This window comes from Pagrus pagrus (assembly GCF_965226575.1).
Source record: "Pagrus pagrus genome assembly, chromosome: 11".
NCBI classification, from domain to species: Eukaryota; Metazoa; Chordata; class Actinopteri; order Spariformes; family Sparidae; genus Pagrus; species Pagrus pagrus.
The window spans coordinates 23,278,389-23,298,274 of NC_140195.1; the positions used below are offsets into that span (position 1 = coordinate 23,278,389).

The 19,886-nt window shown below is 39.7% G+C and overlaps 1 protein-coding gene across 1 annotated transcript in view; it reads left to right on the top strand.

Moving 5' to 3' along the window:
* The window catches only part of nphp4 (nephronophthisis 4), a 165,990-nt gene that overhangs the window by 43,399 nt on the left and 102,705 nt on the right, over positions 1–19,886 (top strand). The window contains exons 7-8 of the mRNA XM_084367532.1: positions 13,498–13,682; positions 16,913–17,048. Of these exons, the coding sequence (XP_084223658.1) occupies positions 13,498–13,682; positions 16,913–17,048 (321 nt within the window). The remainder of the gene's footprint in view (positions 1–13,497; positions 13,683–16,912; positions 17,049–19,886) is intronic.

Sequence of the window (19,886 nt, forward strand, 5' to 3'; positions counted from 1 at the left end):
GGCCTGTAACCACTGCAACCAAGGCAGTGCAAAGGAATAGGGTTTAATTCACTGGGCTCACATCAAATATTCATGAAATGCATGTCCTCGTAATGATTGACGATCCAATGATTAGACGAAATAGACTGGGACTGGTTATAGTCCCTACAAGTCAGACACGACAGAGAATGCCCAGCAGTTGAATGAGAATGAAAGGTAGATTCACAAACTCTGAAAGTCTTAAAGTCACTGCTTTTTCTTTGGTTTCTCCCCTGTTGAAATATTGTATTTGGAGAATCTGATCAAAAAGCGAACAAAGTGACCTCCAGGACACACTTAAGAACACTGTGAGACAGGATCCATCAATCACTGCTGGGATCTCAGCTATTGTAAGTTTTGAATTTTTTGGAGTCACTGACAAGGGAGTCACCTCGCCTTCTGTCAGGGCAAATGGCAAGAATGTAGGCCATGCCATACAATAAAGTTTATCTTTTTAAGTCTATGGCAAGGGAAATCACACATCCAGTTGATATGGCATTGTTCAACAAAAGCCCTGTTTTTGTCATCTCATCCCAAATATAACTTAGGCTGTATTCAAACCTAATAAGGAGTTGCATCGAGAACGCTTTTCTTTTAATTCATTTGGTATGTGGGTTAGTGTATTTAGGCTGCTGTGACGCTGACTGCTTGCCTTGCGAGGCATCTGGATTTGCAAGATCACATGGTCATGAGAAGCCATCTTGCTAGGTTTCAGGTGTTTCAGAGTTTGATTAACCAATGGGCACCACTGTTGGTAGTAATCCTATTGTTGATTGGATTGGTTAATCCCCTGCCAATTATATTAAGTGCCTGCCCTTTTAATTTTTCCCAGGATGACTTTTCAGATGGTTCTGTGTAACAATCTGGTGAATCAGGTTGGTGGACCCCTGGGTTTGCTGAACATAAGGAAAACATTGGGAAAAAAGTTGAGACAGAATGAACTTTTGGAGAAACGCACCCTGACGTGACACTGCTGCGGCCACATAAACCGCCAATCAGACCAGAAGACGTCCAAGGCAAGAAGAGTTTGCGAATGGGAAATGGAGGAAAAGGCCCCGGTTGGGGGTTAAAGCTCACACGTCTTCTCTTTTGTTGTTCAATGGTGCAACATGATGTTACACAAACAGGCCATGAAATGAAACTCCCACGCTGCCACTTATTGCTGCAACACTTGATTTGGTGAATGCCGCCTTAGTTGTTTGGGAATTCAACTGGTCCCTAAGGCACGGCCCTTTTGATTATCAACAGAATAAGGTTAGATAAACTATTGATCAAGGAAAATGAATCTGACATCATTTATTGATTGATTGGCCTGCATCCTGGACTGTAAATGCAGACGCTGTAGTACCAGATACAGATTATTGAACACAATAACATCTGAAAATTAAGCTCTTACTCACCTAACACTAGCTGTTTTGTTTATGTAATGTTGAAGGAAAGGAGTGATATCAATGCCTTTTTGTATTAAATCATTACTTGTGTGGGAATAATATTTTCCAGGAGCCAAATGTTTGCAGAGATCATCATCACGATCTATGTAAATTTGCAGTGCTTGTAAACTGCACTGTGTTAAATCCAGTAATTACCTTCTATTTTAGTGAGTACAGAAGTAATCCCAATCCAACAATAAATGTCACATCTATTTATCGTAATGAACTACAGTGGTTTACTTACCAAGTTAAATGGTGTTAAGAGCACAACCTACACTCCATAGATTTAGCAAAACAAAAGCACAAAGCATTTCTAACAAATTAGATGAATCATCAAAGACTGCTAAATGATGTACAGGCATTTCTTTGACCAACAAAACTGTGTCTTTAATCATCGTTTGTCTCATGTCTGTGGCTGTCTGAAGAAACCATGATGCTGTGTGACCAGATTGAGATGGACATGGCTTCTAAAGCATTCATTTGGTACACTCGTCACACCATTTTGTGTTACAGCTATTTTTCTAAGGTTAAATAAAGGACCTGCTGCTGATATTCAGTTCTTTTGTCATCAAATCCCATAAAAAGGCCAAAACCAGCAATGAATTGGTTTGTATTGTCTGTGTAGCCAAAACCTGATCCATTTTTTGTCCTATGTGCCATAGAGCTCCATTGTTTTCTGACTGAAATGTTTATTATTTCTCGGCTGAAAGTAGTCCTTAATACATGTACTGTTTCTTCCAGTTTAAGTAACTGCTAAAAACTACAATGGCCAGAAGTTTTGGGAAACTATGTAGACTTTTTAAAAAAAAAATGAAATAATATAATCGTGACCTGGTTTTAAAGAGCTATTCATTAGGTTAAAAGTGGGCTTGGAGTTCAGTGCTACCGACTACACAGTTTTCTTGAAAAGTATGAAAAATATATATTAATATCAGCCGTATTCTTTAAAGTTATGATTCTTCAGTCAAAGTTATGATATTGCATGTTTGTGTTCTGCTGGGACTCGTTGTTGGACTGTACCAGTCTTTCCAAGTGGAAGCAGTAATGTGCTCATGGCGGTGTAATATGTGCAGTGGATGAAAGTGACATGAGATATGTTATGCTTAGGGACAAGAGGTATGAAATAGGAAAGGGAATAGGAAGGCAGCAGTATGTGTGTGTGTTTGCCTTAATATTTTTGGTTGTGAATTATGGGAGTGTTTCAGCAGTAGGGCAACAGTGATTTATCGGTGGAAGCGCTGTGCCAGTTAAAATCTGTTAAGGAGTAGGGGAGTGGGAGGATGAGAGCGGCATGCTAATGATGCTGCCACTGTTTCTTGCCATGGATGACTCACCCGCAATATGGGGGAGCTAACATCCACTGTGTGGGTAGCAACACATACGCACGCATACACACACACACACACACACATACACACACACACACACACACACACACACACACACACACACACACACACACACACACACACACACACACACACACACACACACACACACACAAGGACATGCACATGTGTAGGTCAGTGTCCTGACTGTTGTGTTATCAGTTGGTTGAAACATGGAAAACGACAAGTTAACAGCCAACTGGCATCCTCTCCCTGACTATGTGACAGATGTTTAATAGTCACAAAAACCCAGAGAAGCATTTTTCTTTTGTTTGCTCATTTTCAAAGCTAAGAGACACATGCAAGAGTTGTGTAACTCACTTGGTAATTGGCTTTGACAAAACTCATGTGGGACATAATTTCACCTGCTTTCTCTCTCTCACACTCTCCTGCTCTTTCCCTCTCACACACTCACACACACCCCTGGAGATGACAGTTGCCATCTGTAGAGTTATTATTATCTTTTACAACAGCCTACACATTGATTTCACAAAGTACTGACAAGAAAAGTTATTGACGAGCTGACTGTTTTTAATGGTGCGAAACAGAGAAAGAAAATCTACCTTGCTAAAGCAATGAAGCACCAAGCCCAGGTGTTTTTATCTTTGATTATAGGAAGGCTTTTATAGCTATTACTGCTTCCAGTTGGTCGTATTTTATTGAATAACGGAAGCCATTCAAAGGCAAGGCAATTTGTCCACTAAAAAGTGGACAAATTTGACCAGAAATAATATGGACCCCAGTAATTTCTTTTCAGTCAATAACAAAGATCATCTTTGTTCATACTCCTGCCTGTTACAAATGCAGTCTGAGACTGAGTCTTTCAATTTAACCCCTTGTTGGTTTGACATGGCCTTGACTTCTTTATTGTAAGTGTTCCCATAGACCCCAATGCTGCAGGTGTAAAAAAACTAATAATTCCTAAGTAAACCATTAATCTGGACAACATCTGGATTTTGTTTGCCAGAAAATATGCATATCGAGCTGTTAAAGTGAATTAAGGTGACGCTAAATGTATGTTTTCCAAAACAGTGACATAACTAATGTTTTAGGTCAATAAGACCTCAGACTAATTGAACTCCGTATTAGTAGGCTTTTTTCAATATTATACATATCTAGCTGCACTAAATATATTATACAATTTACACTTATAGTAATAAATATTGTAATAAAAACCTGAATCCCACCCGAACGGCGATAATATTGTGTATCACAATATTTGGGCAGGACAATATTGTGATATGAAATTTTGTATATTGCCTAAGCCTACTTATTAGACATTTATGCTATGAACAAAAATAGGAAAATTCTACAGTAGATGCTGTGTATTAAATTACAATATACAGATTCCCAACCTGAAGCGACTGCCAAACACAGGATCTGGAGTTAATGCAGATTTTCTGTGGCAGACTTCAGAAAAATGTTATCAGTTCAAAATCATGTCTCATAAAGTTAGGGAAGTTAAGTTTTTTTTGTTTTTCACCCATGAGTACAGCACTCCAAGCAGAGCAAAAGTGAAAATTTAGATGGATAAAATAATTCACAAGTTGAGAAATGCAGTACAATAAACAATGATGTGTGTCTGTCCCCTGCAGACCCTGCCTAATAAAACCCTAATACAGTATTAGACGGAGCATACCCATATCTGCTGATGCGTTTCTGCATTTCACTGCTAGATTAATATCCTAATAATTTAAGGAATAATTCTGGATGTTGATCTCAAGTTCCTGAGGAGGCATAAGTGTCCGAAACAGAACAGAAATACAGACACGTGTGCCGCGTACCCTCTATAACCCTATGTGTGTTTGCATGTGTATGCACTCACAAATAGGCAGCTATCAAAGACAGGGCAAACACAGATAATCAAATATAATATGAGATAATGTGAGAGATCAGACATGAGAAGGAATATTAATAATTATATTGTCAAGATAAGTTAGAAAAGATGTAATTGGCCTATGAGCCATTGAATTGTTCAAGTTATTTGGCTGATTGTATATTTTAGCTGAACTCATCACTGCTCTTTCACATAAACATGAAGACATTTTGTGAGACGATGATGACACGTAATAGCTGTGTTATTCAAGTTTCGTCAAGACGTGTGCAATTGAATCTGTATACTTCTGTGAGGTCATTTTCTTCCCTTGAAAGAATTGGTAGAGCATCTTTTAGAATCGGTTTCAGTGGAGGATGTGTCTCAAATCACTTCAGTCATTTTTCTCCATCACTGACAAGTGTAGGGCTGCATGAACTGCTAAAAGTAGCGTGCATTACTTCTTTTGTTCCATTTTTGAGTGCACAAATGTCACGGTGAGCTGACAATAAGACAGTGTACTACATGTAGTGTAGTAGGTAGCAAATAGAGAGTTTTTTGATACGACATTACAACGTCAGTAAGTAAACTCTAACTGAAGTGCTTGTCGGATGGTAGAACAGCTTCAGAAATCCCCTCCCACCACATTCATACCAACATCAGAATTGGGGGAAGCTGAGTCAATAGTTCAGAGCCACTTCACCAAGCGACTCGCCTGGTGCGAGGAGTTTACAGAATAAGGTTTTGAACCGTCTCAAGCTCTCTTTTATAATTCTCTGTGCAACTATTCTTCTCACTTTTTGTGCATACAATAGTACAATACTGAATTTAAACTATTATCTCGCCTTCGGGTATGGCCACTGTGAACCTGTCACGGTCCTGTCCTTTCTGTCTCCTTTTATTGTGTTTTCATGTGTGTCATGTGTTGCAGTTCGCTCTGTTTCCCTTCTGTGTTTTTGTGCTCCTCCCCAACCTGCTTTTCCCTCCACACCTGCCCTGCATCAGCCTCGTTAGCCCTGCCCTGTTCCCAGCGTTTTCCCTCAGCTCCCCTCCTATTCTCCTGTTTCTTCACCTCATTCCCCTCACCTGTGCTCCTCCGCCTCGCCATCTGCACCTCATCCCCTCGTCAGTTTAGACTGTATTTATTGCTGCATTCATGTGCTTTTCGGAATGTCCCTTTTCCCCGAGTTCAGAAGTAGTTCTTCTGACTTTGGTGTGTTGAGGTTGCATCAAGTTGGAATGTGGGAGCAACATGGACAATGTTTTGCATTTTATCGGTCAGAGCGTTTAAACAACACATCAACTTGGCAACCCAAATTTTTCTAGGACTTTCCAAGTTGTTGCTCCTACTTAAGGGGGCATTCACAAACATGGTTTTCCGATTATTCCGACACCACATGAACACACTATAAGTCTAGTTGTCAGTTCAGTCTGTGTTGAGTTGTCTGTTCTGTTTTTCTGTTCTTGAGGTCTACTTTGAATAAAGTTCTGCTATTGAACCATCTGCCTACCATTTCTTGCGTTTAGGTCCACATCTATGCACTCAGTGCGACAGCACCACCGTGTCACATGACATGTGGTACAAACTAGTTCTTTGTCCCTGGCAGTCTAAATATTGATTTGGAGGTTTCTCCAACTTTGTATATGATTCTCAGTAAATCAAAGGTTTTAGGATGGATTTTAAATTATGAAAATGGTCAGTAGTCAACAGTTGCAAGCTGCAACTTATTTAAATTATTTACAGTATGATATTAAAGTTTGGTAGAAAATACTGAAGAATTTGCTACTTTATAAGGTGATATATTGCAAGCAGTGCAAGCTCTACAGTACATGCTCATGTTCAAATTATTGTGTTCGACCAACAGTCCAAAACAAGAATATTGTAAACTTTGCCTGTTTCGAAGATGCTCCTTGACGTTGGATGTGAACTGCATCCCATATTACAATACTGCTAGTAGGTAACGGGTTACAGAATCCCTTTGGGCTCCTGACCCTCTTATTGATCAGTGGCACTAAGCCTTGTCTCGGCCGTTTATGAAGTCCCTACTCAGTGATTACAGGGTCAAGACCCATTTGCTGTGTAGAGCTTCTCATGTCCCAGCTGGAGCTATTAAAGAGGGTTTGCTCTCACACTTCACTTCCAGCCCTTTGAGCACAAAGAAATAACCTTCAGAAAGTAATTTATCCTCCTCTTAAAATCTACACTAATTTTCCTCAAACTTGCACAATGAGGCAGCTGCCGCCTGCTTCAAATTTCTCTGCTATTATTTCTAAATTCCATCTAAATGACTTTCTCTCTTTTTCAGCCGCTCAGTTTTATTCAAATGACAGTGTCCCCAACTAAATGAATTTTGCTTACTACTATTTCATCGTGAACCCTCTGTCTCCCGCTGCCACCGCCAGCAGTTGCACCGCTAAATTGAATCGCTAAAAGGCTCTTTGTTGTTAATATTTTGACAATGATAATGCCATTTTCAGGTGTGAATACTCAAGTGAGGAAATGATCTTCCACTTTTGTACTTTTCTTTTGGATTGAAATTCAGATGAGGGACGGAGAAAACAAAAACAACACCCTTCAAAATAAAAATCTGTCTGAGTTAATACCGTTCATGTGGACTGGATTCACATACAAACCTCTTCAGCGAACATTATGCACTACAATCCCCCACAGCAACGTACAGGCTGTATTTTCTGGGTTTTTTCTTTCCAAGATAAGGTGTGTTTTTCCACCAGCGTTATCTCTGACTTGCTGGTGAGCACTTTATCCCCAACACAGATTTCAAACGAATATGGCCATTTTTCCTCGAGATTGCAGACACATTAAAATGTGGGTTTTGCAGTTTAGAAAAACACTTCTGTTGAGCCCTCGAGGCCATATTGGTATATATTGAGCTTTGGCCTTGCTCTTGATTCAGTGACATGAGAGCAACCATCGCAGATCGAAACATTTTCTCTGAATTTATTGTCTTTCCAGCAGGAAATGTTTGGTAAAGCAGAATGTTTAGTTTCCCTTATACAACGCCTACACTGGGGCGACTCGTCTAATTGTAAGACAAAAACCCACCCCCAACTCTTCTCTTACAACACACGGCTTTTGTTTACTCTGTTAACAAAGCCCTAAAACAAACTGCCTCCAAAAGCATGCAAATTAGTCCCATTCAGCCTCCCCCTTCCTTTTCCTTAAATGATACAAACAGCATTAAGGCATGTTAGCCCTGAAAAACTTCCACTCTTTCTAACCCAGGTGTCATGTGCACATTGTGATCGCTGAGGGAAGCGTGTTGATCAGTTACAGTGCCGCTGCCAGGTTTAGCAATTCTAGGAGCAAGATCTGTGAGAATATCACAATATGACATAAAAGCGGGAGACAACAAGCTTATGTGTGTGTGAAGAAGAGAAAGACACACCCACGTGGCACCGGTGCGCTCATCACTCAGAAAAGTCCCTCTTCTGTGACTCTGGAAATGGAGTATAATTTAACTTCGGGGCCATTTCATTGTTCCCTTTAAGCTTCTTAGCTCTAAAATATTCATATTTCAGGCGAGGGAGGAAGAAATCTGTGACGGCAGCAGACAGAGGCGAGAGGGAGAAGAAAGAGGACTGCGAGCAAGAGAGGTAGAGAGAGAAGGGAACTGACGGAGTGAGAAAAAAGAGCAAAGAAATAAATGAAAGACGAACTCGAAGGAGGGGAGTGAGAAGAGGGATGCAGAGAACAGAACGCAGCACTGTAACTGATGTTCTCCCATAAACAACTTTCTCTCTGTCTTTCTTTTATTTTCTCTCTAAAACACTTGATGGCAGACCTGTCCAACAAGATACAAAGCCGTTTCCCTGTCAACTTCCATAGCCCTGGCTGCAGCGGAGAGCAGACAGTGTAGGAGATGACACAATCATAATTATAATCTGGATGTCACTGAAAGCAATTATTTACAGATATCTTGTCACACTTGCGCTGCTTGCTGCTGCTTGCTGAAAGTACGGCTTTTGTTGGATAGGTTAATTTACAGACAATGTAATGTTTTGTTTGGAAAACTATTCACAGCTGATTCACACCCACTGTGCAGCTTGCTAGAATTGATCTGACATAAGATAAAAGGTAAGATAGGATAAGGCTTTGTTCAGCCTGAAAAACATTTCTATGTCCAAGTTGCTTTGTATAAATGAAAAGAAAGAAGACAATAAAGGAGAGAGAGGTGCAATGTAAAAAAAAGTGTATCCATATGAGCATATAACTACGTATAAAACTACAGAAAGGTGCAGCTATGTGTCAGTGTTACAAATGTTTCAAGCACAGAAATATAACGTGTGAATGAAATTTGAGCTGAACTATGAAGTGGTGCTTCACAACTTAAGTAGAAAAACAAAAGAAAACAGATGAATAGAAACAGCGAGTTGATTTTGAGCATTATGTTAATACAGTGCAATAAGTACATTTTATTTATAGAGCTCAATATCTCAAATCACAATTTGCCTCAAAGGGCTTTACCATCTGTGCAGCGTACCACACCCGCTGTTCTAAGTCCCTCGATTTGGATAAGGAGATAAAACATCATCCAAAACACTTTTAACAAACAAACCTCAGAAGAGGGATCACTCTACCCGGACAGACAGACATGCAATAGATACCAATCACAGCATATAATAATTATGATGTCAGAAATATAGATAGATGTAGATTGTTAAACAAATATGAAGTCAGTGGATCCAGGACGATGTTAGGTAGGATCTGAGCCACACAACCTCCTCTCCACCAGGGAGAACAGGAAAAGAGGACAGGCCACACAAACACAGAAGAGGCAGCACAGCATTCACACAGATAAGAGATGCAAACAAACACATGAGGGAGAGAGAGACATGATAGCATGCAAACTAGGGAGAGAGGAGGAGATGCTGGGGGATGATGGTCCCATTGTAGCTTTGTAGCCTGGTTCCAGACCCACATCTATTTTTAACTCAAATGGGTTGGTGTTTTGCTTCTTGACGACTGTTTCCTTGGTTAAAGAAACAATCAGAGTGTTGTGGGTGGAATTAAGGATGGAGACATCATCTTCCTATCCATAAGACAAGTGTGGAGGAGATTGAAACAGCTGTACAGGTTGTTGTTCATATTTCCTCAATCAACAGTAGGGCTGCAACATGATTACTTTCATTATTGATAAATATGCCGGAGTGTTTCACGATCTTTTGATTCATTGTTTAGTCTTTAAAATGTTCAAAAAATGTGAAAAATGCTCGACAAAACCTCCCAGAGCAAAAAGTGACATCTTCAAATTGCTTCTTTTGTCCAACCAGCAATCCGAAAACAAGACTCTTCATTTACATAAAGAAAAGCAGCATCTCCTCAGATTTAAATGTCATGTTTTTTTTAAGACAAATCTTTTTTCCTTAAAAACATTATTATGATAATGAAAAATAGTAATTTTAAAATGTTTGTTGGGTCCAAAATGATTGTTTTGTTTATGTTTGAGGAGGAATTCTGGCAGTTGGTTCCGGCTTCTGACACGGTTTGTCAGCCAATAGTATAACCGTTGCTATCGCGTGGTATCTGTGTTTTGTCAGCAGTCTTGGTAGTTGCCAGTTTGTGGAAAAAAACACAAGAATGGCTGAGTTCTATAGTATGCGCCCAGCATACTGTACTGACTTAATATTAGCTACCTAGTGTTAATGACGTTAATGTTAGCTAACCTTTGTTAACAGTCACTACTAATAGGTCAGGGAAACATAACTTTCCTCCCAAACAGACAAAAACTAAAGGCCCAACAAAGTGGGCAAATTGGGACTTTCCCCAACAAGTTGACAGTCATGAGAGAACCCAGTGAAATTGTTCATCCATCCAAAATTGTAGCCCTAGATTGCATGCCGAGTCCACCAATGGCTGATTTAGAGCGTTCTCAACTCAAGAAAATTCTGTCAGTGTCAGAAATTTACATGGGGTACATGGGTGAGAACACATTAGCCAATGAGCTGTTTTTAAATAGCTATACTGGATAGGTGCCGAAACATGAACACATTATCAGACTGAAACAGCTCCAAACTGTCACATCAACTGTATTACATTACAATTTCTATTCAATACATATGTACACTATCACAAGAGAAGCCATAAATATATGTAAATGAGTTCATATGTCCTGATATTGTCAACAAGATAATGTATTTTCCCTTTTTCTCTTTTCACTTGCCAAACCTCACCTTAACCGTGTCGCGCACACACAGGGATTTGATGTATGTTGTTTGTTTTTCATCATTTTCTCTGGTAATTAGTAATCATCCCGCGCGTCACGGTGCGTGCAAGCGGCACAGTCCCAGATTGAAATGTGTGATGTACACTCCACCGTGAGGACACGTCTTAGTGTTGGCACTCAGGCAGCGAACGTTAATTGAATGGAGCCTTAGCCTATGTGATCCAGCAGGAAGACAGTTATGTAACACTCCCAAAGCCAGAAGAGAGCTGACACGATTCAAAACAAACTATACATAGAGCATTGCATTAGTGAGTCACTGCGTCCTCTAATAGGTAAATAAAAAGTAAACTTCCGCAAAACACACCACAGCGGAGCAATAGACAGGCCTTGTGGGTATTCATTATGAAAACCTAGCACACAACTCACATTTTCATTCACCTGTCCTGCTTCTGTTCTCAATATGCCAGAATTGCACTAATGTGTACCAGTACGGACCCTTCCTGCCACAAAATACAGCACTTGAGTTGAAAGGAGGAGATATTTTAGTTGGAGATACTTTTTAAAGGAAACTGAGAAGGGAAGGAATCACTTGAGGTTACGACAAAACCCCAAAATCTTCCAACCTCATCACCAAAAGAAAAATATGGTACACCGCTGGGTACATATCGGCCGTTGCTTGTGAGAGAAGGAGCGACGATAACAAGAGGAGGGTAGATAGTAAACAGGCAGACAGAGAGAAGGATGGAGTCTGTCAGTGTGCAGATGTAACATGAGCAGAGCAGCAGCGAGCTGCGGTGTACGTGGGCTGTACAGTAGCCAGGCAGGCTGGTCGGCTGCTCCTGCTGTTGCTGGTTTAAAAGAAAAACCCAAAGCTGAATTGATATGCTAATTTGATTGAGAAGGTGTGGGCGGATATGGGGAAGGTTATGAGCAGCGAGAGGGACAGAAAGAGAGAATGACAAGAAAGGGAGAGTGGGAGTGAGAGATGTGATGGAGAGAGGGAGAAGACTGAAATGAAACAAATGGGAAGGAGTGGGACGTGAGGCGAGCTCAGCATGGCTCCGTACTTTAAGGTTCGAGAGTTCACAGTCAATCACTGAGCAGTTATTAGTGGCAGCAGCTACAGTGTGGCAGTACAGTCTCAACTGGTGCCTGCTGACACTTTGACTTGTTTTTTTAGTTTTAGTTTTACATTTTTTATTTAGCACTTACAGTATGTTCGAAAAATAAAATAAAACCAGGGTGCCCTTTTGACATACTAAAATTTTATTTTAGTCAATTATTTTATTTATGTATGATCCCAGTTTATTACAACTTGTCTTTTATTTTTGTAGTTACTGTAAATCCATCGTTATATCACTCGATAACATTGGACTCAACAAAGTAATTGCTGTGATCGGGGAACGATGAAACACGGACATGGAAGATTAGATAAACAGGCACACTTGAGCAAGATTATCTTAACTGTAAGACCTAAAGTCAAACCCGAAAAATTGGTAATAAGCCAACATCCAACAACAAGGTTTGTGTGAACAGCTGCAGTTGTGTTATGTTTGGTCAAAGCATTCGACGTGTAAGCTGTGATGGGGGTTTACATGTGCATCTGCATTTTCGTTTCTGACTGCTTTTTTGGAAGTTTGAAATTAGCACATTTATGGCAAACATGTTGGCCTCCAGAGGAATAGAAGTCCAATATTCACTCTCTGTGTAACTCTAGTGACTGTAAAATAGAACCACTGTGCGGAGAGATGCTAAAATACTCTATATTAACATAATATAAATATAAATGCAGAGTTGAGGGGAACGGGGTCAGGTCATCATCTACAAGTGACCCTTAGTTCATTACCCACAGTGATTCGACCCAGTGGTGATATATAGACTAATAGACTGTATGTTGTCTAAACATAAGAAGACGTACAGGAACTTTTACTCTTCCTAAAATTGTAAATATTTTTCTATTTGAAATAAATTGATTGAGGTTTTATACCCAGCCCCCCTACAGTGTCATTAGTACAGGAATGATGACCCCAAGTATAGCCATAATTTGATTGAAACTGGTTTTATCCTCTGAAGGTCATGAAAACACACACATAATTACTACAGAAGGTTATTACATTTGTGGATATTTATATGCGCCTTAAGCATTATTATGTCTCTTAATTAAACTCATGATAATAGTACTCCAAACAAGGCCACAGTAGGAAGCGTTTGGACTTGTGTGTGGTCCTTTGTGGTCCACAACTTGTTTATGTTTTGTCAGAAAGAACTAGTCAACTATCAGATATACTTGCTTCAGATAAAAGAAGATATAGATTGAACAGAAAAACTGGGTTAGAATGCCATAATTAATGGAAAAGAGGATGGAAAAGAAGAGATCCACATAGGAGATGCCTTCATCCATATTGTTTCTAAAATAACATGTATCTTGAGATTTATATAATATTACAGCAAGTAGGACAGTCTCTATTTTGATATACAACAGATTATGTTTTTTTTATGGACTCGTTTTTATTTATGCTACTTACTAGCAAACAAACAGACTTGCAAACAAATGTTTGGGATAGAGATGAATTATATATACAGTTATTTATATTTGGCCCACATGATCTTCTGTCATTCTTGCATAATTTCACAACTCCAATGATCTTCTCACTGATTCTCAGAAACAGCCAGGACCAGAGGGTGCACTGAGAACAGTTGTCATCCAGGAAAGGAGGCTTCACGTCGGGGTCCACAATGGCTGGTGTTTCCTCGACAAGCCCCAAGTGGTGGTGCTGGAGCCCCTAGCCTCGGGGGCCAGAGGCCGAGCAGACAGTGCCTCCAAGCAGAGCACCCTGACCAAGGACAGGTGAGCAGAGGAAACACAGTTGAGCTGTTACTGCTGCAGGAGATGGTGGAGCTTAAAGGAAAATTCTCCCCTCAAAATTATATTTAGTCATTACCTACTCAGCCCAATGGCGTGGAAAGTCGGGTGAAGGGGGGTATAATTTACCACTGATTTATAGAATGTCCCTACAGTAAGTTGGCTCAACAGTTCAAGTCCCACTCGAACCCTTAGACAAATGTATTGTATCAGGATAAACCCCTTGAGCTGTATTGTCTTGTTTCCAAGGTGGTCCGAATACTGATTCTTATAGCTCAGGGTACTGGTTGATACTAAGTACCAATCCAATACTGGCATCCTTTTTTCTGCAGTTTTAAAGCGTGTAAACTATTATAATTATAATGTTAACTGGTCATGTCTGCCTGATACCTGACCTGCTTAATAAGGTCAGTGTATCTACAATTATATGTCAAAAAAGGCCAAAAGCTACATGATGATAATGCTAAATATTTGCACAATTTATAGTTCGCTGCATGTAGGTTATCTGTCCATTACATTCCAACCAATGAATGAACTTTAATGATTAAGGTTAACACACAATTAGATTTTATATAGGTAATATATATTTTATATGCGACTTTGTTAAGAAGTCCATTGACCTTGCTAACAGAACAAACACTGTATGTTTGATGAAGGCCTTACATGTCTGAACTCAACCGCATAATTTACACACAATTCCATGACATACAAGCTTCCTCATAAAACAGCCTTGTAATGCATATCAATGCGTGTTTACACTTTATAACCAATCAGGGAGATATGGCTTCAGCTCATGCCCCTGGGTTTTATTGAGACATCATGACACTCAGTGCTAACCTCGTCAAAGTGGATCTGCTGGTGTAAGGTCACCAGTGTTTGCACTTATAATAAAGCACTTGGATTGAATGGTTTTTGCATGTCAGATGGAGATATAGGCTGGACCCCAGATGAACCTCCATCCCTGCAACACGTCCTAAAAGTGCAAGGTCAAGTTTATTAATAGAGCGCTTGGTTATATTAAAGTGCTTCACAACAAACATGATTAAGCAATTCTAACTCCAGGATGAGAAAATGTGAAATAACAGTGTTAAGACACTCCCATAACTCAGGTCCTCAGATTCAGGATCAGAGTTGGTCACAGCACTTGGTTAATGGATCAGAAGCGACTGCAACAAAGCCAGATCCTCTCAGATACCTTGTGCTTTGTAATTCATTGAGCTTTGGGAACACCAGCTGTCACAATTACAACCACCTTAAATCCTTTGCAGTGTTACCCCCTAACATAAATGTTGTGATTGCCTGAACCCTGACCGCTAGGAGTGAAGAACGGCCAGCAGTTTCAATTAATGAATTGTCAGTGTGCATCGGTGAGCCACCGAGCAGAACTGCTTTGGGTTAAAAAACAAAAAAAGAAGGTTTTTGTGCAGGTGTGTCATGCCTGTAAGTGTTTTTCAGTCCTGTTCCTGAGGGTCTCCTCCCCCGCATGTTTAAAATGTTTCCCTGCCCCAACACACCTGATTCAAATTAATGGCTCGTTATTGGGCTTCAGCAGAGCTTCATGATGAGCTGATCATTCGAATCAGGTGTGTTGGAACAGGGAAACATCTTTAACATGCAGGGCAGGAGGCTCCCAGGTACAGGACTGAAATACACTGCTGTACCTTGTGCATTTGGATCCTGCCAGTTATGAAAAGAGAAAATGCAAATTCTGCCCCAACAGATCCACATTATCGCTTTTCTTTCCACAGATGATATGCAAAATATTACAAAACCGCTATACAAAATAACACGAGAAACCATTAAAGAATAGCTTTGATGCAAGATGTATTTTCTCATTCAGTAGATTTTCAGAATCATACAGTATAATCATACAGTGGTATATCAAAGGAAAGTTTGATATTTCTGGACATTTAAGGCTGCAATAAAAATCATGTTAAAATGCTGGTATTTCCCATTTTAGATTTGTAAAGTCATAATTTTGCCACTTTTTCGTTGCTCTATATTTGTCGTGCCTTAATGATGTCCCCTGTGAGGGGTGTGAAGAAATGTGTTTGTGCTTACAGTACTGTCCGTAAAATACTTACTTACTTAATGGAGTGCACATGTTTTCAGTTGCCATCATAGCTGAAGCCACTGAGTACACTGGATGTGTACTTTTTTTAAATTCTTCAACCCTTTCTGTTCCTATAAGGTCATTTATTAAAGCTGTGGCTCTCGGTGTGATTAGATGGGATATTTTCTAGTTTCAAGAAATAATAATTCACAGGACTTTTCAATAAAAGGTCCAACTGTTCAATAAAGTGAAAAGAATATGCTGTAAAACTCAACAGATGATACACAGACACTGAGAGATGATCCCCCTTTTCATTGTGAATCAAAACGTATTGTGTTTTCTGCATCAAATGGCACACTCGCTGGTGTGATGATTATATGGGTGTCTTACAAGCGTGAGAATGTGTGCACAAACATGCAAATACATAATCAACACAATCACAGAATAATCAGCAGTCTGTGCTCAGTTACTGTAGTGTATGGATAACGATAATCGTCATCTTCGTCCAAGTAATGCAAACATTATATATTCTCTTTTCTGTTTCCTCAAAAGAAGAAGTGCTTGAGTAAAAGCAGTTTAGTATGATAGCACAAGCGTAGGCTATAATTACGATGTTTGCCTTGTTTTGGGCACTGCCAGTGAATGCTGACAGCCTGTCTTGCTTGTGTTATGCCTGGTGCCTCCAGACAGCAGAGAAAGACGGAAAACAGTGAAAAAAAAAATAAAAAATCTGAAGTGCTGGCCTGCTCCATTCTCCAGGGAGTCCGTGAAGCGAAAAAAGAAAAAGGCGCTCGGCCCCACCTCGTGACACGCCAGCGCTCCACAGTATGCTCCCGTCTATGGTGTATGCAAACTGTGAATGACGAATACCGAGAGTGCTGTTCCACGGCTCACACAGGAGGCCAGTGCTTGCCAGGGAACATTTAGCAAGCGAGTGTAGATCCTTCAGCACATTGATTTCTCTTCCTTTTAATAAAAAATAAAACAGTATTAAAAGAAATACGCAGACTCTACATTTTAGTGGCACATTGTCATTTTCTTCAGTAATGGCTTTATAAATCACAAATAATGAGTCCTATTATAGCTTCTTCCCTTGCCTCTCTCTCTCTTAACAGATGCTTCACACCTTCAATATATGTTTGTGTGTCTCTTTGCTCCTCAGCTCGGCAACATCAGCCCCTCCTCAGATGCTGGGCCTTCGCAGCAACTTGGCGCTCAGGCTGACCAATCATCCAGCTTTGGCAATAGTCTTCCAGCTGGAGTTCGTCTTCTCTGCTCCAATCGGCCGAGAGACGATGGTAAGTGGGAACACACATGCAGTATATGCTAAGTCCTAAACCTTTCCTAATGCTACTCCTTAGCCCTGGTCCTAGCCTGTAAATCAACCTCTGGATGAAATGAGGATAAAATGAATGACCTCTTCACTCCCTCTGTAGTTCTAAAACTTAAAGCGGCACCTTGCAATAATACTGTAGATGTAGACAGACACCTGCACACACGCACACACACACACACACACACACAGACACAGACACACACACACACACACACACACACACACACACACACACACACACACACACAGAGACAGACCCTATTGTCCCCTCTTCGTCCTGCCTTTGTTTTTCTCACCACCTTGCTCTTGTCCTTCGAGTATCACTCCATCCGTCTTTTGCCAGTATCTCCCAGAGGAAATTACTGAAGGCATCCCTGGCCATAAACCTTTTGTAAACAGACAAGACTGAAAGAGGTCTGGATAGAAGGATGGAAGTGAGGGGAACAAATCCAGTCATGATGATTTCAGGCGAGCTGACCACTTGATTCTTATCTTCACTTTTTATCCACATATTTGGTCATGTGGAGGTTCATGCCTAAGTTGGGGTCTTTCATTTAGACAACTTCCTAGCTCCTTCAATTGTGCAACAAGCTATGATTTCAATTACTTTTTTTTTTTTTTACTTCTTTTGAAAGAAATACAATTTGCTTAAAAAGCTGCTGGTTACTTAAAGAGAGGTTTGTCTTGGAGCCTGTTTTCTTAAAGATGCCCTGTGGCATTTCATTGTTTTGTTAGTTATGTTAACATTATTCTACCTCTTTAAGTAAAGTAGGATTTTCTGGCTATAGTAAGTAAGAAAGCGGTCATGACCAGTAAACTCAAACTCCAAAGCTTCAAAATGTTGCCTTGGTGAATGCTGACATCACTGACTGTACAGCCGATGGGCATTATTCACTATGTTCCTTAAAAAACAACTTACTGCACAGGTCTGCTGTACAATTTATTCTGCCACTGCTTACAGTACAGCATGGAGGAATGGAGGATTTTAGTTCCTCTCTACTTGTGCTCTTCATTGTTGCACACTGTAGCATGAACTACATATTGTGATATTGTGTGATACTGCTACTAGTTTTCACTTGTTGCATAGTAATACTATAAATATTATTATGATGTTTTCCATAGTCACCATGGTTCCCTTGAACTAACACATACTGTACGTCCACATGAAACTGTCAGTATGTCAGCCAATACGCAACAAGAGATTTTAAGTACAGAAAGCAAATGTTGGACAACTTATCTTTAAAATCCATGTGCATCATCAACAGCCTTAAAAGTCAAGTATCGGTTGAACTTTGTTACAAACAGACAGTAAATCTCTAGTCAATACATGTACCAATGCAATACCTCAGTTTCAGTACCAACACGGAAACTGGACTACATGTTGCAAATGCTACACTCTAAAATGAGCAAAATAGCCCAAATAAATTATATGATTTAAATTAGTATCTAGTCAGAGCAAAGTGAGCAAGAATCTAGAGCTGTGACGTATTTTTAATTAATTGACATCTAATCGATTGATTGGTTTGAATAATTGTTTTCTTCAATGTGAATATATCCTGGTTTCTTTACTCCTCTATGACAGTAAACAGAATATCTTCACAGAATTGTGGACAAAACAAGACACTTGAGGACATCGTATAGAGCTTTTGAAAGCACTGATTGACATTTTTCACAATTTTCTTACATGTAATAGACAACAACTAATTAAAAAATTATAGTCAAATTAATCAAAAATGAAAGCAATAGTTTGTTGCAGCCCTACAAGAATCTGAGCAGATGTTTATTGCCAGTTATCAGTTCTTGACAGCTTTTGATAATGATTCAGACACATTTTAATCGGTACTCAAAAAACATTTAGGTTCAGTGCTCAGACCTTGTCAGAGGATTTCTTTAGGTGTAATTGTTTCAGACATATCAACGTTGAGTTAGAGTGTAAATAGAATTACTACTAATTTATACATAATCTCTCTTCACTTTGCAGCTGTCTGCAATATTTGACCGTAATCAGTATAAATTGTCTTCTGCCGCCTGTCATTGAAAGTTGACTATCCTATTATGTTGATTTGTTGATGTAATTGGCAGATACACTGTATTAGGCTTCAGCAAATAGTCGAATAATGGTTACTCATTGCTGTTCAGTTCTAATTTGGTCTTCATTGGTAAGATGATGATTAAGTTTAACTTAAATAATTTTTTTTATAGCACATCATCATTACATTTTTTTCGGAAGTCTGTTGCCCAAAGTTTTTTTTTGTGTAAATGGTAATTCAGGAGCATGTCGTAAGCTTTTGCAACCACACTGCTGCGACAATTAACATGACAATACCAAATTTCAACACAAAACAATTATTTTAAACAATATTTTGGCCATTAAAATAGTGACATTTAGTTGAAACCTGTTGTAAAGTGCTGTCACATCTCCCCCCTGACCATATGAATTACATAGACCAGTAGTTGGCACCTGAACACATCCCGAGGGCAGTCATTTCTAAATTCAAGCCGCGCCGCTTAGCAATCGCTCATGGCATGGAAAACCTCAGAAAGACTGTGGTGATTATGTGAGTGGGCGAGCCTTCGACACTTAATGCATGCCAAGGCTGGACTCTCATTTTGTCACTGTGTGTTGTACTTTATACAAGCTGGGGGTCACCAGATCAACAATTAAAAGCTGCAGAAAAACAAGCAGCCACTCGATCATCCGAGTGCTATGGTACATTTATATTTATGTACTAATTCACTCATTCTTACCTCTGCAACCACTTGACAGCCAATCAGTCTGTTGTAAATGGACAGTTTTCCC